Genomic DNA, 22270 nt, shown 5'->3' with positions numbered 1-22270 from the left:
AACATTAAAAAAAATAAAGTGGAGCCAGTTTTCATCCCTCTTGTATCTGGCATAATTTCATTATACCGTAATCAGCCATATTATGAGCACATGCACAATCTAATGACACGAATAGAAGAGCTGTATTTACAAAATTCATGTTTGATCGCTTCACTTTATAAGTTACAGCTTCAAAACTGTTGCTCAAAATTGAACGTCATCTTTAATAGGGAAAATAATCGGATTGTTCTCACGAGATCAAGGGCGGTGGTTGTTCAGGGCAGAATCTATCAAGAAAAAAGTCTGACATTTGATCACAATTTATCCCCAAAAAGAACAGTGAATGCCTGATTCGTGAGACCGAAAAATGGGGTCGTGCGTAGCTAAAAAAAAAAAAAAAGCTGTCTTCTAAAAATAGCACCACAACAGCAGCTGCGTGCATAACAGAGAATTCCCCTCCAGTTTGTTGCTAGGGAGAAAGAGACGACCGGTATAAGAGAGAGTATAGTTGCCTAGCAACGCAGACGACTGTTCATTTATTGCAAATGTAATAAAGGGGGAGAGGAGGGAGGAGTGTTCTTGAAGAAAGAGAAAAGTAATACGGGTGGTTTTGTCATAACTATTCTCCATATGAGGGTAAAAACATTTCAATGAGTGAAGCCGATGTGGCTATAAATTGTACATCGATTCATGTTTAAGTGTATTTGGAGAAATGTATTTATCTTCTCAATGTGTTTCTCAGAAAGCACGAAGGCTTGGCTGCTCTTGCTATTTTCGGATTGCCGAGTCGTGCGTGTGTTAATTAATAGAGGCTGCTTGCTGTACGCGCCTGCATTAATTACATAATAGTGTAATGCAAAAAAAAAAAAAAAGAAGACACCTCCATTCAGCTTATTATACTCTGACGAGAGAGACAAAAGCTATCGTGTACACAACGATCGTGTAAAAGAACGATGTTATAAAAAATTGATACAAATAACCTTAGACAAAGAATCGGTAACTTTTTTCTTCTGGTTCCATAAAATTGGGTTAAAAAGAACAAAACTGTCAGGTCAATCAATAGCTTTGTGTTTTGTAGGGAACGGGTTGTCAAAGAAAAAACGTCCACAGCTATGTGTTCACCTTGATATTGCCCATATCACGAGGACAGTCATCTGTAAACTCGGGACAAGGGATGAAGGGGGCCCCCACGGCGAGGGTGGGATTCCGCTCTGCCCTTTGCATGTCTGGATCGTGGTGGTGGAATTCAGCTTTGTAGTGTAGATCAGGGGTCCCCAACCTTTTTTGCCCCACGGACCGGTTTATGTAAGACAATATTTTCACGGACCGGCATTTAATGTGTGGCGGATAGATACTACAAAATAATATGCTAAGAGCTGCATGAACACTGGGGGGTTTCGAGATAAACACGAGGAGCGTTCAATTTGGCCGAAACACGGTCTTAATGCCTTCAAAATACGATACAACACAAATTCAAAGTGCATGAAAATCTCAACTCACCACAATGCTGAATTCAGTGCGAGCGCCGAGCTTGATTTTCTGCAAACGGCGGTCCCATCTCGGGGTAATAGGAGACAATGACACCTGAAGTGTGTGCTTCATGTCGAGTCTCCTTCGTCATTTTGTTTTAGTCGCCGTTGCTGCACAAAACCCCCGCCTCACACAGGTAGCATGTCGGAAATGGCAACAGTGCTATTGTGACGATCTCAGAGTGTTCAGCCATAACTTCAATCCAGAACACCGGCAGAGTTGTTGTCTCGAACGTACATTTGAGGCCGCCGTCATTTGCGATCTCCAGCAGTTTATTTTACTCATTTAGCAAGCTCTGGTGTTTTGTTTTTGGCGTAATCAGTCACGTGACGGAGAAGCGTGGTTTGACGTGTCAAGTGACACAGACGGATGTAACGAAGAATCCGGTAGTTTTTCAAAATAAAATATCTTTCGTATTCCAAACTGAATACGACGGAATTAATGTAAATTCTTATTGTGCGGCCCGGTACCAAATGCCCCGAGGACCGGTACCGGTCCGCGGTCCGACGTTTGGGGACCACTGGTGTCGATCACATTTATTATTGATGTCACACATTAAAACTTCACAAGCTCACATGTTATTCTGGGTAGCAGACCTTTTTTTGGAGGTGCTGCCAAGGGCACCTGACAGGCTGATAAATATACAATTTAATGAGAGATCAAGGGGCAGTCAACAAATGTTATTTTTTTGTGCCAAAATTAGATGAAAATCGTAATAAATTCCTGGAACTGTAGTGTATTATCCATTGACTCATTACAATTGTAAATAGAATATAAAGAATTACATGAAACCCATTTCCTTTTATGTGTATTGGATTGTTTTACAATATGGAGAATTTAATCTGGTCACCTCAAATCTAAAAATGACAGCAATCCCGTGCGTGGGCTGCTGGCCCAGTGCACATCAGGAGATCGGGGATGCCGCGAGTAGGAGCCCGCTAAGCCCCGCCCAGTGCTCATTATGTATGCAGTAACCGGGGAGACTGAGGCAGAGCCGCGCAGGCAGCCCATCACTATCCACTTGAAAAGCTCCCGTAGTAGTGTGATCGTGCTCGGAGAAGACCGCAGTGCACTGGCGAGACATGGAGCATCTTGGCTTCCTTGAATAATCCAACAGGAGAAGGGCAGGGCAGCATTTGAGTATTCCAGATGTTTGGAACACCTCTTCCCAAGTATCACAGCCGCGGTTCGGATGCGAGATGGAGACATAGGCAAAGTGATAAAAGTACAAAGAGGACAGGGCCATGACAGTAGGACAGTGGACAATGGTACAAAACGTGGTTTTGGTGTTTCTGCGCAGGAGGCTGAGCCAGAGACCCAATGTGGAGGAGCTGGAGAGTCGGAACATTTTGAAACGTAAGTTCATGCTAAACTGCTGCCAGTCTACATTTACACATTGTAAATGAACATAAATACAGCACAGGAAAATGCATATAGAGCAGTGTTACATTATTCACGGTGAACCTCATGAGTGTGAGGATAGCCGCGGCTTTGTTTGTTTCACACAATGGCAAATAAATGTGTGTTTTGTAGGGAATGAAGAAAATCACACTAAAACATACAAAATGGAAAAATGATATTGACCACACAAGCTACAACGGTATGTCTTGCAAAGCGTTGTAGCTCATACGTTGCCCGAAGTAATAATAAGAAATTTGCAGTCTACAGTAGCAAAATAATGTCCAGTTTAGTCAAAGAGGTACGGAGTAACATTATTTATTTTTGTGGTTGTCGTTTGCAGTGTAATAATAATGATTCCCAACCAGTCTGCTGTACGACATTATTTACGTACCGTACTTTCCGGATGATAAATCGCACTTTTATTCATAGTTTGGCTTGTCCTGCGACTTATACTCAGGTGCGACCTGTAGATATTAAAATTAGAGTTCAGACTTGCACCCAAAATTCCCATTCCCTAATTGAGGCGGAATGATGGATGTACAGTACAGATGTGCAGGGTTTGATTCCGGCTCTGGACTTCCTGTGTGGAGTTTGCATGTTCTCCCCATGCCTGCGTGGGTTTTCTCCGGGTATTCCGGTTTCCTTTCACATTCCAAAAACATGCATGGCAGGTTAATGCGACACTCTAAATTGTCACATGGAGTTACTATTTAAAGCACCAAAAAGAGCAAAAACCAACTATGATTCTACCTTTGGCCTCAATGCGACACGGCATAAATTGTATGAATCCTAGATTCCATTGTGCATGTGTTGGGGATATTGCCGCGTGGGCTCAGGAACAATTCACAAAAAACATTATCAGTTAACACAGTTTGTCGAATATTTGCATACAAGAAAAAAACATAGCTTATCAGATTAAACATTAAATATCTTGTCTTTTTATTGTATTCAATGGAATACAAGTTGTAATGGATTTGCTTGTATTCTGTTTTGGAATTTGTGTTTGCATTTACGGAAAAATTTCACAAAATACCCTACCTTAAAATGAACTAAAAACGATCAAATAAATAAATCCTGGATCTATACTATGTATGTGGGATTTTTTCAGCCCACACTTTTGGTGAAAATCAGTCTTGCAGTTTTTGCATGAACCTGCTTACTGGTGAACAGTCATGAAAACAATTTTTTTCCCCCCCTTTCCAGAGAGAAACGACCAGACAGAACAAGAGGAGAGGAGAGAGATAAAACAGAGGCTAAACAGAAAGGTACAAAATTATTCAAAATATTCGTGCTTGTACTTATTGGGTGGTGTTTATTTCAATTGGAATGGTGGCAATTCGAGTGACCGCCTTGCATTTCTCGCAGCTTAACCAACGGCCCACGGTAGATGAACTTCGTGACAGAAAGATTCTGATCCGCTTTAGTGACTATGTGGAGGTGGCCAAAGCTCAGGACTACGACAGGAGGGCAGACAAGCCCTGGACGAGACTCTCGGCGGCAGACAAGGTAGCAATATGCTTCAATGTTCATCAGTTCAGCAGAGACCCGCCTCATTGCTGAAATCGTCTCTGGTCTTCCTCGCAGGCTGCCATCCGTAAAGAGCTGAATGAGTTCAAAAGCACTGAAATGGAAGTACACGCATCCAGCAAACACCTTACAAGGTTTGTGTTTTGAGGCGCGCGCGCGCGCGTCTCGTACGTATGGGAGCGGCTATTCTGGGAAGCAAGGCTCTCAAATTAGCTACTCTTTCTTCCTCCTGGGGAGGACGGAGGAGCTAAAAATAGATGAAAGTGCCGCAGTCAAGGAGAAGGGAGAGGAAATAATCAAATGGAAATGTGTCCCTTGGCTAAGCTTGTTTGTGTTTGGAACGAGAGCCCCGTGTTGTAACAGTGACCCAGAGAGAGGATCGGATTGTTCGCAAGCAGCCGGCACATTCGTTGTTGTTGGATTCAAAATAGAGCACGAACGATATTGGCTGCCACAATTTACAATTTTCTTACATTTGTCTCCTTAGGTTCCACCGGCCATGAGGGCCTGGGGTTTCTTCTGTGAAGAAATGTTCTGAATGTGCTCACTGTCGACAAGCCTGGAGGCCCTTTTCCGTCTTCAGCGAGTCTTAACTTTCTTCCTGCTTGGACAGGAGATGATGTTCACCGCTTCATGTTCAGAAGGCCATAGGCCTTTCAGGGTGACAGCGGACTGGTGGGGGAGGATTGTAGTATGGAGTCCTCTGATTCCCAGGATGAGCGGCAACGAGGATAAATATGTTTTGTTAATGAGTCAGTGTTGCGGGGTGAGGGGGGGATTTCGTACTGTACAATGGACATTTCGTGAGAAGACGTGCATGTGGCCACTTTTTCTTAACTGCTGAGTAACGTGTCACTTGACTGGAGATGGATTTGATATTCACTGTACAAACAGTATGTCAACATCAGTGAAAAGAGAACCACCTTTGTAACAAGACTTCAAAATACTGTCTTTTCTTTTCTTAAAAGGAAGACTCATTTACCTTGTCCAACTTTTAGATTTTTTTTTTTTTTTTTAAAGGAACTGAACATGTGGACTTTTTAATAGATTTGTTGAAAAACCTTGAGTTTCCTTCCGGAATCCCTATTTTGATGGAATTCTCAACTATAAAATACTGCCATTGATTGCGAATGGTTTGTCAATTTTGCACACACTAATGGAAGTCTGAACAACAATTCATTTAATGTCGCAAAAATGACTGCACACCAAAAAAAGTCCAGCACAGCTAAGATTAGATTTAAAAAGTTACATTTGCAAGAATCGGTGAAACAAAAACAACTTAAATCTTATATATAGCATCTTAACAGAAGCAGTGACACTGGTATTAAACACTTATAATAATAATAATAATAGATTTTATTTATAAGCGCCTTTCAAGACACCCAAGGACACTTTACAATAACAAATAACACAAAACAATACGGGTTGAGCAGCGGCAGCCAAAACGCGCCAGCGTTCACTCAACCCGAAAGTCAGAAAGAAACAAGGGAGGGAGAGGGGGAGAAAGTTTACTATATATTCGTAGTTAAACCGGGATCCATTGTGGGGGGGGGGTTACACAAAGAAGAGTTCTGGACCTATTGAAGCTTGTGAAGGGACTTATAAGGGAGATCACAGAGTAAAGAGTTGCAATAATCAAAAGAGAAAGTGACGAGACGATAGTAAAAGTTGGAGGCAGTACGGGTGGTGAGGGAGGTGTGGTTGATGTTGCGTAAGTGAACAGAAACTGACTGGTTTATGTTACGGACATTAAAAGGAATGATCGAATGGTGTCGAGGATGAGACACAGACTTTTGACCTGAGGGGAGGGGAAAACTAAGTGTCGACCTTTTGAGATGGATGATGAATTTGATTCCATGAAGTTTGAGATGACCAGGGGTTAATAATTTCTAATCAGCAGGAGGTGAGAGAGGAGACTGGGAGTGAGATGTTGGGTTTCCAGGAAATATAGACTGAGGTGCCCTCCCAGAATACATGAAAGAGATTTACGAAAATTAGATTACAATGCTTAGAATCTTAGACTAGAGTACATTTTTGGAAAATGAGGCTGATGGGGAGGATGTACATAATGAAGACTAAGGGCCCCAGGATGGAGCCCTGGGGCACACCCGAAGTGACTGGTGAGATCACAAGTAACTGAACCCATGTTTTCCATCTCGTCATTGCAATACGACAGCCGATCACGTCTTATTTATATAATAATACCAAACAGTAACAGTGTAACTTAACTTGGACTTAAGACTTATTTATTATGTACTTATTTACAGAAACTTGGTGTCACTTAGCTTGCACTTTAAACTTCAACTTCAATCAACAAGGACCCAGGCACGCAGACCTCTCCTCAAACCTTCCAAGGCCTCCTCATGCTGCACAACACACACGGGCAGAATGATGACGACTGATTAAAATACGTCTCGCTTGACATCAAGACAGTTTCGTGGATTCTAATTTGCAATTGGACAGATGAACATGAAGAATGCAATTGTTCTACCGAGTGGAGAAGTTTGAATAAGTCTTTCGCACTAAACCTCTGTTGTAAACTAATCAAAACCAAGATGTGGGAGACACAAAATGCAATCGTGAATACCCTGCTGGTGTGAAACGGATTCATCGGCGCCATGGTCACTTACCATTGTTCTGAGGAGGCGCTCTTGGATTGACTTCATGTCTTTTTTAAGCTGCGCCATCTGCAAACAGTGACAGGCTGTTAGCGTGGAGGCAATGCACGCTACGACACGGTGGGCACAAGTTTACCAATAAGACAATCAGAAGATCGAGAATGTTACAAAGGTATCGGCTCATAAAGGATGATACACACAAGATGGCATTTTAATATTAAAAGCCGTTTCAGACCTGGGACATGAATAACGGCTCCTCGTACTCAGGGCTCGAGCGCATGTCGGTCAGAGTTCGCCTCAGGACCTCTATGCTAGATTAGTGGGGGTTCACCAGATTAGAAGATGGCAAAATACTGGTAGATTGTAGAAATGAAGTGCATTTCAACACTTGCAAAATCATACCACATATCTTTGGAATCTGATTGTTGCAGTCCAGATAAGAGAACTAACAACAGATGTATTAGACCGCCTTTCATAAAGAGACCACACAGCATTATGTAGAATCAATGTGGACTCTTTTCAATTTTAGTGAACTTAAAAAACAACTACAATTTGACTGCAATCTCTGAATTAACAAATGACAATGTGTTCTAAGCCTTTTTTTTTTCTTTGTAAAATGAACAATTGTCACTGGCAGTGTCGTGTACATTTGGTGAACTTTGGTGCGGGCAGCATGGGTTCAGTTCCCTCTAAGTGACGGTGAGAATGTAAGAGTGAACAGACGCCTGTCTCTGCACTGCACTGCAACTTGATAGGAACCAGTCCAGATTGTAAGAAGTCTTTTGAGAGAATGATATTGAGCATTAAAGAACTAATTCACCGGTAGGTTAAACAGCATCACAGAGTACGAACTTTACCTTTTGGTTTCCTGCTCATGATATGACTGGAAAAAAGTGCGTTGCCTTTCCAAGCATATCTGCAAAAGAGGCCATACATACACTGATCACACACTGGTGAAATCACAACAAATCATATACTCTTATTTAACAAGACAAGAGACATTGTGTGTGTGTGTGTGTGTGTGTGAGTGCGCGCGCATATGAGGTCATGTGGGTGTGTGCCACGTGTAGATAAGAGAGAGCCAGCGTACATTCAGGTTTTTCTCCATGCTATTAAGCATAGCCTTCCCTTGCTCCAGATTGTGGATCTCTTGCAGAAAGACATTCTTGACATCTTCAAACTTCTGAGTCCTGCACATTATGGAAGGGAAACACATCATTTAAACATTCAATTAAAAAAAAGTGGGAAATAAATTCAAGGGAAACAAAGATTGTGGCCTTCGGCAGCCATTGGCCCTAGTACATGCATTACACGTTGCATCATTTCAAACATGTTTCCTTGGTAATATTTATGTCCATGCTGGCTGACCTGACCTGTGTTTGTGAAGTTGCGTGCTGAGAGAGGAGATGTGTTGCTCGACAGTCTTCATGTTCTCCTCGGAATAACTGTCCATTAACTTAAAGCGGTTCGGAATCTAAAAATATTTCAAACCATTGGAAGTGTTAGAAAATTCATGTGAATAGGCTTTCCAAAACTGCTTTATCATGCAAACAGTTATTCAGTAAGCAGTAATACAGTCTGTGATTGTATCCAACAGAGTAGCATGTTTTCAACCTGGAACTTTGTCTTTATTTTGGAGGTGAGTTGTGGGGACAGATTACTCAGGTTAACTCGTACATCCGGTAACTCTAAATCCTCCAAGTCCATCTCTCCATTCCCCCAATCTGTGTCCAAGTGATTTGTCATCACCGAGAAGGAGGTGGTCATCTCACCTTCGATGTTCTCCTCAGCACCTGAAGTTGACAGATTGATCCACAGGCCCACGGGAGGTATTTTTCAACTTCATTCAGACTTAGTTCAATCATTCTCATTATTATTTAACCTTTGTTAATCCAAATTGTATTGCAATGGCGACCGGACTCTTCCAGCCCAACTTTCCTAAAGCACATATTACCATTAGTTGAATCTTGCATTTATATGATTATAAAGGAATTAATTACTACTGTATGAAATAAGTTGGTGCAATTAATGTATGTATGTAATGTCATTTTTTTTTTCTTACACGAGTTGAATAGCACACAAGGTTTCATGCTCGGGAGGCGCTTTCTTTTTGGTCTCTCTTTCTCCTCAGAATTACCGCACAGGGAGATGTGGCGCTTTCGACTGGGTCCTGTCATCAAAATATATCAACGCAAATTTTACCATGGGTCAGACATTTCCTTTCGTCACTCCAGAAACCTTTACAATATCTGAATATCAATCATCTTCACACGTCAGAGACATTACTCTGGGGATGGATGCAGCAGCATGAAATGCAGAAGAAGGTTGGTTGAATCAAAGGGTACCTGAGGCAAGAGTATCAGGAGAATTTTGATTTGATTGTGGTGTTTTCTGTCAAGATGAAACACGTATTAGATGTGGGTGGCTGTTATTTCAAAGTGACTTACTAGTCATCCACCGCTCCTACCTCTGTTTTCTGACAAACAGCCTGTGAGGCAAATGTCCTTTGCTGAACTCCAATGGTAAAAGACAGACTGAGGGAAACCCGAGAAACAGCAGATTCCTGACTCAAGCTGTAATTTAAGTCAGGATTCATGGTGGCTCCGGATAATTGTGAATGGGAAGAAGCGGAAATGGGGGACCGCTTTGCGGGTGTCAACACGGGCGAAACGGACAGTGGAGGTGAAGAGAGCTGGTTCATACTTTTCTAAAAACAGAAGGAACACATAGGAAAGAACGCAATGTCAAAATGATGGACGAAAATATGCCAAGTGAAAAGGGACATGGGAAAAGTAACATGGAGAATAGTGTATACGGTGCTGCTTGTCAAAATTTACCACACTGAAATCCTGCCAATTCGCAGGTCACTATTTAGGAATTTGATCGACAGGCGGATCTGCAGTGATGCAGACTCCTGAGCTGCCAACCTACAAAACTTCATAATTTGTCTGAATTTTCGTATTTTTTATTCATTTATTTTTTACATTTTGTCAAATACCTCACCACATGACATCAGTGACTTTCATGTGGCAGTTGTGTATACATCACAAAGCTGACAGATTCCAGGCAACTGCCCTCAAATTTTTGAGGTTTTGTTCTGAAACGTCTTGAACATGTTATAAGCAGATTTTAATTGACAACAATCATGAGAAAATACCATCAGATAATTAGTACCGTGAGACAGTGTTTTACCTCCTTTGATGAGGAAGACAGTGGTAGGTTGACAAGAGGGGAGAAGGCCAACTCCGGGGTCTGGGTGGACATGTCAGAAACTGTAAGGGTCCAAAATAAGCACTAATGATCAAACAGCTGTCTTAGATGGACAATAAGGTATACTGTTTTATGTTAACTGCAAAAAAAAAAAAAGAATTCAAGTCACATTTATTTCTATAGCCCGTAATCAAAAAGAGTCTCAAAGGGCTTCACATGCCCACTGTTGACAAATATTAACGACATCCCTTAATCTTAAACACCAGGAGGGCAAGGAAAAACTAAAAACAAATATCTGGGGAAAAATGAGAATCCTTGAGAACGGGACACAGATGGGAGTACAGTATCTCCTTTCCAGGATGACCAGACTGAGATGGACGCCAAGTGGCCAACAGTTGACACAACATTGTAATATACAATCTTAGTTAGAATGATATAAGAGTCCATTTCACAAGATGAAACCGCTGCAGGGAGACGCCTTCGGAGAGGAGGGGTCCCCCTCTGACCTGGAGTTGGTCAACGGAGAAATTTTCCAAATGACAGAATTCCGTCAGGGCCGACGGAAGATTTAAAGGTCAGAAGCGCAGTAATTTTGTGTACATGGATTTTATTCAACATAAAAATGGATATTGATTGTTGAGAACGTTTTTCCAAGTTTTGATTTGGACAGGAGAAGCCTTGGCCACTACAAGGATTAAAAAATCTGCCACTGAATGGGGGCAAACAGTACAAACCACTGTAGATGATAATACTATACATTTAGTCACGATATTTTGGTTGAATGTTAACGATGTTGAAAAAACATACAGCCATACAAACACTATCTTGCATTAGTCAACTATGCTACATTGATCAAATCGAAGGTGTCCTTGTTTATGGTAAGTAAAAATCTAACAAATTTCAATACAAGACGTCTCGACATTTCTTAAATTACTTACATCGCATCTTCTCGGTGGAGGAAGCGGGGGTCTTGTGGTTAAGCCGAGGACACTTTGGCATCTGTTGTTGGGCATGAACTTTTGTGACACTGGACTTGTTTGGTTGAGGAATTTCACGTGCCTGCTGGAAAATAGTATGAATGATACATGTATGGGTGCGTTTGATCATTGTGTGATATAAATGTCTGTTCACTGAATCAGAATATCAGTAAAAGTTAAAAGCATGGTGATTTAACTTTTTTTTTTTTAAACAAGTGACACGGTTTCTGAAAGGTCCTTACCTTGGTTGCTCGAGGCTTCTCAGATTCTGACAGGCTCTCATCTGTGTCTGGCTCTTTGTAGCTCTTGGCTAAGGCCGTACTTCGCCGGGGTCTTTTGCTGACACTGAAGGGTTCGCCGCCAGTTTCTGGAATGTCATTCTTTGACAATTCCATTACCTTCTACAAATGAATTGCATTTTAGTGAACAACTTTTGGCTGACTGTAGTAATGTATCATGAGATTATTTCTGTACTCTTCCTTACCTTGTTGAGTCTTGCATTGCTTTTTCCAGGTTTTGGGGTGCTTTGGGGCACAACCGTGAATTTCTCTACCATGGGAAATGTTGAAAAAAGATATGGAAATATGCTTATTAACCATGTTATCAGGATTTTAGTTTTATGAACATTTGAATATACTGTATAATTCGGAACAAGACAAATAGTCTACTTGAATTATGAGGCTGAAATGTTTTGGACATGATTGGTTGATTTCTGGCATATGTCATTTTGAGTTTGGCTTTCTCCCTTGACTCTCTCAGCCAGCTGACATCTGGGGAATTGGTATCGTCTCTGCCACTGACGAGATGCTTGCTTCCATTACGCTTCTCCTACAAAGTACACGTCGTACACAGACCATTAAATTGTGATTTACAAAAGTAAAAAAAAAAAAAAAAGGAAACATACTTTTGTTCCCTGTTGTTTTCTGCTGGATGCGGTATGGTGCACTGAAGAGTCATGGATATCTCTGCCAAACAACCAAAGTTTAGTGAAATAAGATACATTTCAATACAAACTCTATTCTCTATTCTATTCATTAACCACGTAGAACAATGACAGCCCAAATTCAGCCAACATACTTGCTTGATGTGGCACATTTGCCAAGGAATGTATTCTGCACTTCCTAAACAAAAATAATGTGGCAAACACTGGTTGCAGGTTAATAATATTGCATTCAGATATCATAAGTTAGAAAAACACTGTATTTACCCCAATGGTGAATGCTTCATCAATGCCAAATTCGAAAACATCATTTCTGTACAACAGAGAAAAGTGGTCAAATCTACCAATGAATCCAAAAGGGCAATTTTTTTTCTGTTAAATGTTATCACCTTTTGTTTGGACAGTTTGATGTGATCTTACTGTGGGATTTGGTTACCTCTTTTGCTTGTGTATCTTTCTACAGCGAGTAAAAATCATCTTTAGAAAATCATGTATAACAAGGTTATTCTCAGCGATAAAATATTCAAAGTAGCGGTTACTTACTTTACCAGCGGAAAGCAAACCAGTACTAGACGTCAAACACAAGGGTAAAAATATAAGACACGGCGGAGGGATGCATCTCGTCTATGTTAAATTCTTGCAGAACAACACAAATGTATGCAATGAAGATTTGTGTGTACCTGCTGATCGTAGGCGGAATCCAGCGCTGATGTATGCTTCCAACATTATCATTGCATTGATTAGTCTTGCTATAATGGCTTGAGATGAGTTTCACCATGTTGTCTATAGCCTCCTTAGCTCCCTCAATGAATAAGACAAAAAGGTATCATTATATGACGAGCTTGCATCTATCTGCAACAGCTCACCTGGATGGCATGTCAAACTTAAACGTGGACAACTTTTGATTCGTCATAATATTGCTGCGTATTCTACGCATGCATGAAATAAGTTTGGACCACTTAACTTTAGCCTGAAAATGAATGATGTGCTTTCAACTCTCAATCCCAACTGCAGTGAACAGAATATGGGCCTCTTAAGCATTCAAATGTTGATGTTGAGGGTATTTAAAATTAGTATTCGACTTCGGGTTGCAACATGGACAGAATCGTCATCATGATCACAGAAAATGAATCATAATTTTTTCTTTTAACGAAACACATGAAACAGTCATATTCTACCTTATTATTTGAATTTCTTTCCTGGCGGGATGTAGATGCCTCAGTTGAAGCTGCCACCAAAGATTGCCTGCCTCTGCTCTTCGTTTCGTCATGTCGTTTCCCCTGGGGTTGTCGCCCTTTGGGAATACGCAGCTCCAAATCTTTTGAGCCGCCAGGATTTTTTTCTTTCATGCTCTTTTGATCAGACATCAATGTCATGGCTGTGGCACCCTCTTTGGACGCAAACTCTGTGCTTCTCTCTCTGATTACCTGTTGCAGGTGCCGAGTAGGTTTGCTATGGATCTGCTTTCCCTTACTCGAGCCTGTAGCCATCTGGGCAGATAAGGGTTGCTCTTGCTTCTTTGCAACATTTGAACATTGTTCTACAAAGATCATAAAGTTGCATTTTTCAAATCGTGCAAATATCGCGATTTTGTCTGTCAATGTACTTTATTGCTTTTGGTAGCAAAGTGACAAGAGTTTCCAAAAATTACAGTCTGAAAATGATGCGTGCGGTTGAGTACAACCCACCATGATTTTTGAAAAATCGGACAACGTATTCCAGAAAAATTCAGCTTTTTGTAAAATAAGATAAAACTGGAACACAATTTCAAATTTGGACCTAATATATGGACCCGTAATGTAATTTTGAAATGCACATGGATTACCAGAATTTGGCAGAGGATTTTTTTTGGGTGGTTGCCTTTTGAGTATTTTCGAAAGTGAGGGTTTCTTCCTCTGACCCCTGCAAGATGAGCACAGAAGAATGATCAGACACACTGTATTGCATGCAGTACAACCAAAAAACATTTTAAAAAATGGGCAATGAGCTACGGAGCTTGATTATTGTCCTTACGTGTTTCTCTCAGTTAAAGGCTGTGTGTCAGGCACAACAGAACCCTCTGGAAGTGTAAGTGAGACTGATGTTTCTGTTATACATAAAAAATTGTTTTGGTGACCGAGCTGCGAAGCAATTACCTACCCTGAGACTGGTCTGTCCTCTGTCCCGCTAGCCTTCTTTCTGGTTCTCTTATTACCGGTATGTTCTGTAGGAGAAGCAAACAAAGAATTGCCAAAAGCAGGTGTGTCAAATTCAATTGCACAGGAGGCAAAAACTGAAAGCATGCTTTAGTTTGAGGGCCGAACAAAACATTTATTGAACAGACTAAAACTAACCAGTTTCAGACGCAAATGTGAACAGAAATCGACAGGATAGAATGTTATTCATAAATCATCTTGAATTTAATGTACCGGGAACTTAAAATATGTTACTCTGCACAAGCTTTTTTCAATTATACTGTCCACATTCAAAATATGAACATGCTACCAAAGAAATATGAATAAGAAAAAAAAATGTGAAATAAAGTTCAATCAAAAAATTCAATTTTAATTTTCTTTGCTGCTACAATTTTTTTTAAGAGATCAACACTTGGCATCATTTCTTGGGTACAAGTTTGTTTATGGTTGGGTAATGTTCTGGTAGATTGTTAGATTCTCAGAATGAACTGCCGGTTCTTCAGTAGGCTACTCTGTGTGATATTTTGTTAATGTTCATCATAGATAACAGCAGCCTCACACACATTTATGCTCTTTATAGGGGTGCATCAATCACAATTTTCTGGCTGATCACCAATCCAGGATTGACAGCGACTTACTTGTTAAGACCGATGCAGAAGGAGATGAGATGGGCGGACAAGATCGTTTTTAAGAGATCGGCCGATCACGACCTCCCAAAATTCAAGAAACCGGCATTGATCCAGATCGCACCCAATCGATCGGTGCACCCCTACTATTTAGGTGATACAGCTGCAGCGAAAGCGCTATATAAATAAAGATGTCTTTTGTATTGTATTGTAAGATGCACGGTATTTGAGGTGCACATAGACAGAGGTATGGAACGAGCACAGGTAGTCGTTTGGTAAGGCAGCTTTAATGCTGCATTAGACAGGGAAGGAGAGGTGGAGGCATTATCCCACTCCCAATTATATGGCCAAAAGGAAGCTTTTAGGTCCTTTGCGATTTGAAAAATGCATTCTACTACATTGCGCATGCACAACAAATCAAGATACACTGGCAACTGCGCTGCGGGGGCAGATGGGCCGGCTACACAAATCAAGCCTCTTGCATTTACGATCTGATTAAATGATCATAGTGAGGGCCAATTCCACACTATTTATCAAAAGGATTGAACGGCCAGATGTCACAGCATACTGAGCCAGATCAGTCTTGACACACATGAGCGGTAAATAAACGTTTGCGTAAATACGGCTGTCACTAAAATTAAAGCCACCTGATTCCAAGAACGGTCAAAATCTCAATGACACGTACGTACATGATTACATGACACTTCAATTGTACACATTAAAAAATAGCATGGCACATATACATGACAAATGTATATGCATAATTCATAGGGTTAGTGTGACGATTTGAGTCTGGTCTCCCCTCTCAAATAAGATCTACATGCACGGTGAATACTGACCACTCAGAACGACATACATATATAAACGGTATGGAGTAAAACCTTTACCTGCACTGTCCTGAGACATTTGAAGGTTTCATCAGCGGTCTTTCGTTCCGCCAGGTAAGCACTCTTGTTTCTATCAGAAGTACGACACATCTCCAGAGATGGTTTCCCTTTGTTCTCGGCTGGACTGTCTAACATACACAAATGGGCAGTAAGTACCAGGGAATTATTTCCTCAAATGACAATTGAAAGAATGATGCTCTAAAAACACTGAGGGGCCCGGCATAAGCTTATCGCCAAGTGCAGATGTACTGTGTGAATGTGTTCTTCTTTTCTTTTGGTATTGTCCTAGAAAAGCATAGGTCGAAGAGAGTGCATGTATGTGTCTCTGTAGATCATTGTGGGATGGTACGCAGCAGATACCCGCCCAATCAAAGTGGCTCTCTATTCACTCGATCAATAATTGATAAAAATTCTGTTGTGTCGATGTGGATGTGTCAATGATGGGAGTGTTTTTCATTTAAGGCTATTTATGCTCATCAAGTTGCCCCCCCAATCTAGTGTCACATACTTGATTTATGTATGCCCCCTTTTGAACTGCTGTCGCTGAAGGCGGTCAACCCAGAATGCATCCCACTGGCTGGGATCTTGAAAAGAAATGACTAAAATTGTGAATAAATTCTTAAAAATGACAAAACTCTGTTGAGTACAAAACTTACATGTAAAGATGTCTGCTGCGCAGTTCCAAGACATGAGGCAGTGTTCTCATCACAGTCACCAAGGGACACCTGACTCTCTGGGACAAAACTCTCCTGGAGAGTGACAACACACCACGCTTCAATCTAAGTTGTCTGCCGCACACAGTTGAGGAAATCATTATTTGATCCTCTGCTTTACTCGCTCTACTCACAATTAGCTCCCACAGTGATGCATTCTATGACCGTAGAGACCAGCGGAAGCATCATGTTGTCAAACATATATCACAATTATCTACCAACGTTATTTTTGTCTTTGTCTCAAAATATATTATGTTGGAAATCCAGCACAGCGCCAGAGTAGTTTAAACCATGTCATTATAATATACAATTTCAACAAGGGATCAAATAATGTCTTCTCATGTGTAACTTTAATCTTCGTTCTTTTACCTTAGACTTATTCTCTTCAATGAGAATCTTAAGTTTCTTGAAGACAGAGGATGCCTTTCCCACTGCGCTCTGGTGGGCAAGGAGACTTGTTGTTAGAGCAACTCCCCAAATGTTCTTAAATATCTATTCTATGTTGTCCTAATCTGTTAAAGTGAAATCCATGTAACGGGATATCACTTATTTATAGAAATATAAATAACACAAACAAGGCCCAAATATCAGATTCTGTCACCTTTGGTTGCTCTTGGAGAGATTGTGTGCAAAACAACAAAAAAAAAAACTGTATAGATTTAAAGTTCCTATGAATGTTGTGTCCCCTGCTAAAAGGCTCCATCGTGTACCCGTGCTGAAAGGAAGTGCTTTCACCAGTTTTGCCGAATGCGTAAATTGGATTTACCAGATTGAGGAATTAGGTTAATTAAATCCTAAAAACAAATGCTGTCCTACATTTTTTTCTACTGGTGGCCAGGACCTTATCTGCGTGCTAAGAAATGTGTGTGTATATCTGCTTTACTTTGTTCTTTTTTTGTCCGTAGATGCAACAAACAGTCTGCAGGATGTCCAACGTCGAGCAGAAGCTGATGGTGATCCTTGATCCTTTGACGCTACTTGCTATGACCACTTCACACAACTGTAACTGTAAAATTTGTTTTGTTCCCTTCGCTGGAGGAAATGAACACACATACACAACAAATCAGATGCTAATTCAGTGGTACACTCATAGGTAGAGTATTGATTCAGATTTCCAAGATCGATTTAATTCGCAAGGGCCCAATTCGATTTAGGATTCAGTTCAACTGAATCCAGTAAGTACCAATTTTACTTTCGTATGGAAGACATTCTCAGAAGATGCAATGCTTCAAATTGAAACTTAGAAATACAATTTTTAAACACTTTTGGTAGAAGCGTGATCTCTATCTAAGGATATCGCATTATGTACATTTTTTTCCCTTTACATTGCTATGTACAATGCATGCATACAATGTACCTGTAACAGTGTAGCTGTGAATTTCATTCTCAGGGACACTGACTGAATCCCAAAGACCTGCCTACATCAAGAGGATACCAATAGTCATTCCTTCAGATATATACAACAAATGAGACAAAACTGATGTTGAATATTCATCTTGACTTACCGGAGACTTTTCATCAGCAAATGAGAAATAAAAAGAAATGCTTTGGCTGTCGAGATTGAAGTCAATCCAGAATTGGTCAAGCTTGTCATCAGCAGGTTTCAAAAGCTGACAGCGTGTGCAATCATCGTTTAGACCGATTGCATTAAACAAGAAACATCAAACAGACAAATTATCATCACCTTTATTAACCACCGTTTTGTGTTAGAATGTGCTCAACGAAGACATAATTAAGAGCCACCGCTACAGACCTTGAAATTGTCCAGATACACCTCTAAGCATGGGTACGACTTCACTCTGCAGGTGAGAGGACATTTTGAGGTGAAACGAACACATGGTTGCAACATCCGTTGATAATCACCATTCATGGAAGGAATAAATGAAAAGGTGAACACAGTGAACTCTCACGATATCACGGTTCGTCACTCATGCCCTACATAGTCATGGGTTAGCACCTGCCAATTGACACGCTCAGAGATGTTTTTTTTCAACCATTAAAACGTTTTTTTTCTTCATGTTGATTTTCTTTTGGGGTTTTCCCACCCCTTTTCAATGGACGTCAATTTCATGTGGATTTTCGCTATTTGTGGCTGGCCTGGTCCATTATCCTAGTTTGAAGGTGTCATGTTTCTATGTGTCTTCACCAGGGATGCACTGAAAATTTGGTCAACGAAATTTTTCGGCAAAAAATGCCCCAAGTACTGTATATCTCCATTTTATGGCCAAAAGACTTTTGTTACTGAAACAACAGAGCTCAAACATGAATATGATGCAAGCTGTTCAAACATGCTACCTCAGAGCTATAAGTCAGATGTGCTAATTGCTTAACCGCCGTGTTGCCTGTTTTGGCTATTGTTACTGAAACAAATTTCTAGCTTGGGATCAAATGAAGCCTTCACACTAAATACTATTTAATTTACCATTTTTAAGATGCAATTGTGAAAACACATCTTGGACAGTGACATTTTATTTCAGGACTGTACCTTCGACTGTCTCCCTGTAATCCATTCACGACGGTCAGAAACGTTCGACAATCCTAAAACGAGAGTGGGATTCCAATCACAACGCATTTCAGGTAGTGCCGTAAACTGTAAATGCTCATAATAACCATAATGTAGTGACTCCCAACCAGTGTGCCGTGGCACATTTGTATGTCGTGAGAGATCATCGTGTGCGCCACAGAAAATCATCAAAATTGGCCTGAAAATGTCGTCTATTTCGTTCCTGTAGCGGAACTGTTAAATGCGCTCCACTCAATGGCAGAAAGTACACAATTAACACACATCATTTTTTGGGTCACATTTGATCTATTTTATATAATCTATGTACCTTGGCTTGATAAAGGTTGGGAAACACGGACATAATGAATGCTTTACCGCCTCAAACTCCGAAGGGTGGATTTGGTCAAAGGCACAGGCTACTTGAACTGTGCTGAACCAGTGGGCCGCCAGCTTCTTTCTCTGGTCAGGGGTGGTCATTCGGAATAATACCTCAATCAGAGCAACCTGTAAATCGTAATCTGACACAGAGATTTTGTTGTACCGTTTGGAATGCGTTTATGGATAAAATGTGGGAAGATGGTGTTTAAAACAATGATTACCCCCACACTGCATTATCTGACCAGCCAGGTTCATCCTATGCAATTATGACAAGCAAGAAGAGTGGACATAATTAAATGCCATTTTACTTAATGTAAACACTTTGAAATATGTTTTACATACATGAGATCTGAGGCTTCCTGTGAGGTCAGGATTGTTTCCTTCTCGGGTGAAACTGTGATTTTTTTCAAAATGATGTTCAATGCATAGATTGCCTGTGTGGACATTATTGGATTGAAGGGCATGCAATGAGGCAAAAGTTAATACTGGTCGAAATCGGCAAGTCAAACCTCTTTTCTGACGATGATGCAAACTCTGGCATCGTTTACCAACTGGCCGACAGAATACATGAAGGATTGGATTCCCACCATTGCTGTAAATATATGGAGGCATATCAGCCATTCAAAATCATCACGGAATTGCTAAAATTAAAAAAATGATGTCTTCTCTGGAGGTCTGTTATTATATTGTGTATATTGTACTATGCACGGGGGGAAAAAAGTTATCATGACGTTATCAATGTGATCAGGAGTCAAGTGTGAGGTTCACATTCTCCAGAAATGTCCCAAACAAAATGATACCAGATTACATTAACGTAAAGAATGAAACAATACAAAAAGGCATTAACCACACATACCTTCGTTGGATGCTTTATGTATCATCTGTCACAAAAGCAATTTAATCACTTAAATTCTATGGACTAGAATATGTGGAAGTACAATGTACTGGCTTTTCAGACACTCTCTCACCGTTACAGCATCAAAGAAGTCCTCTGACAGGATGCACAAGGATTTATCCCATTGTGGTCCGTGCTGAATCCACAGTTGCTTGCATGTGTTCAACCACTGAAACATGTGCACAAAAATCTGACTAATTAATAAGTGTTTCACTTCTATGTATCCAACTATTTACCGTATGCTTATAGTTAATAGACTTATCTTCTGGATCAAGCCTTGATCTATTATTCCTGATATTCCTTGACTGCCCATGGGAAATTTCAGATTCCTCCCACAATTATGCAGGACCGCGAAGGCTACACAGGCAGCATTGAAATTTTTTTCATCCAAGCTCTGTTCAAAAAATACATATGGTTTCACTGAGTGTCCAACCCAAAACCTGGACCACAGCATTCATTACAAAAGACAGAATGTAAACCAGCAGACCCAAGTGATAAGATCATCCAATTTCTTGAGAAACTGTGCAGAACATTTGAGCGCTTCATTTGTGTTGTTTTGCAGAAATCCTCTCAGAGCTGTCAAATTTTTGCTCTTCAATGCATCAGTGATTGCTTTCTCCAACTGCAAACAAAAATATTTCTATTGTTGTCATCGTGTCTCCATCATTGCTTCATTAAACTTGTAGTTGTTTTGTAGTTTAGCAGACAAATATTCTCACCTGGGTGATAACGTAGATTTGGGGCATATATGCTCCGCCACATATGTATGTATGAGCGAATGAATGAATAAATAAATGCATACCTACATGAAAAGATTTGTTATGCTATTGTGCAATGAACAATGTGGATTTAAGAACGAGAAACTCTTGATTTAAGAAAAATACTCACAGGCATACATTATTTATCCTCTGTGTAAAATTACTAATATTGCTGCTTTGTTGTGACAGACGTCTCCTATGTTACTTCAGAAAATCTCCTTGGGTACGCAATACGTCCATATGTACCGTTCTGCTCCATGGTGGCCAAGGCACGCTCAATAAAAGGAAGGGGACAATGCTCACTGAATGATGCACACTGTAATTCTGTACATTTTGTTGAATGATGTCATTGCTGTATGCTTGCGTAAAGTACAATTCTGACATTTTTTGTTTGTTTGTGTTTGTTTTTATTAAACGTGACAGTATTTTTTGTCTGTTTTGCCTTGCTGCAACAGACTACTGGCATGTGTTACTGTGGTGAAATGGTCATGAAACGCGGTCAAGAAAAAAACTGAACAAACAAGGGACCACTGGATATGTTTTTTGTAGCATTTTTGTTTGGTGGTGCTATGACACTGCAGTATACAACATGACATGTTATACTGTACCTCGAAGGCCATTCCTCTTTCAGTGGAATTTTGTTTTATCTTCAAAACATCTGGAGGGGGAAAGTGGAGGGACACATGTACAGACAGTGAAGCCAGCCAACTTCAAAATCATTCAAATTTAGCATATTAAGTTTGCTTGTAAAAGTTGCTGACCTATTTTAGTGTCTTCCTAAAATGTCAACCGAAAGCCAAACCATGTGAACCTTCTGTGGGACTTTATGCTATCTGCCGCGAAAACGACTCATGTGAACTTTCTGTGGGACTTTATGCTATCTGCCGCGAAAACGACTCGCTGTAAACCCTTTGTCTTGTTTTGCTGACGACTAATAATATAAAAGAAAACCGTCACAAAATGTCAATGTATCGACCCTCTGTATATACAACGGGCAACGGGGCTACATTTGCATAGACGAGAGTTGGTTTAGGCTAGCTACCTTAAAGGTCTCTTAGCAAGTTTAACATGGCACGCGGTCATCAAAAGGCTTCGTGTTTAGAGCACGCAAAATAAATAAACTTACAACAATGAGGTAAACTACAACTAAATCG

General features: G+C 40.5%; 2 protein-coding genes across 3 annotated transcripts in view; one reads left to right on the top strand and one right to left on the bottom strand.

Moving 5' to 3' along the window:
- phactr3a (phosphatase and actin regulator 3a) overlaps positions 1–5568 on the top strand; it is a 32547-nt gene extending 26979 nt beyond the window's left edge. For both annotated transcript variants that reach the window (XM_086109748.1, XM_086109741.1), the window contains exons 8-12: positions 2810–2865; positions 4114–4175; positions 4276–4416; positions 4495–4571; positions 4925–5568. In XM_086109748.1, coding sequence (XP_085965874.1) covers positions 2810–2865; positions 4114–4175; positions 4276–4416; positions 4495–4571; positions 4925–4940 — 352 coding nt within the window. In that variant the 3' untranslated portion in view covers positions 4941–5568. The remainder of the gene's footprint in view (positions 1–2809; positions 2866–4113; positions 4176–4275; positions 4417–4494; positions 4572–4924) is intronic.
- Positions 5569–5738: 170 nt separating this feature from the next.
- On the bottom strand, positions 5739–21104 carry sycp2 (synaptonemal complex protein 2). Its single transcript, XM_086129344.1, has 38 exons — positions 21078–21104; positions 20846–20980; positions 20621–20752; positions 20432–20536; positions 20320–20344; positions 19973–20055; positions 19806–19897; positions 19685–19719; positions 19461–19603; positions 19068–19120; positions 18336–18381; positions 18088–18192; positions 17940–18000; positions 17461–17614; positions 16952–17018; positions 16526–16615; positions 16378–16453; positions 15870–15997; positions 14322–14385; positions 14196–14241; positions 14008–14084; positions 13361–13662; positions 12572–12639; positions 12450–12495; positions 11911–12070; positions 11727–11791; positions 11485–11643; positions 11204–11327; positions 10248–10327; positions 9523–9762; positions 9401–9446; positions 8670–8848; positions 8429–8529; positions 8146–8245; positions 7913–7971; positions 7291–7366; positions 7068–7124; positions 5739–6803 (listed from the first exon to the last, which is right to left on the bottom strand). The coding sequence occupies exons 1-38, from the start codon at positions 21102–21104 to the stop codon at positions 6744–6746; spliced, it is 3666 nt and encodes a 1221-aa protein (XP_085985470.1). The 3' UTR covers positions 5739–6743.
- Between the last annotated feature and the right edge of the window lie 1166 nt (positions 21105–22270).

This window comes from Hippocampus guttulatus, chromosome 1, assembly GCF_054856545.1.
Source record: "Hippocampus guttulatus isolate MCC_2025c chromosome 1, RoL_Hgut_1.0, whole genome shotgun sequence".
NCBI classification, from domain to species: Eukaryota; Metazoa; Chordata; class Actinopteri; order Syngnathiformes; family Syngnathidae; genus Hippocampus; species Hippocampus guttulatus.
The sequence above is the reverse complement of the archived record's forward strand: the minus strand, read 5'-3'. Positions and strand labels throughout refer to the sequence as shown.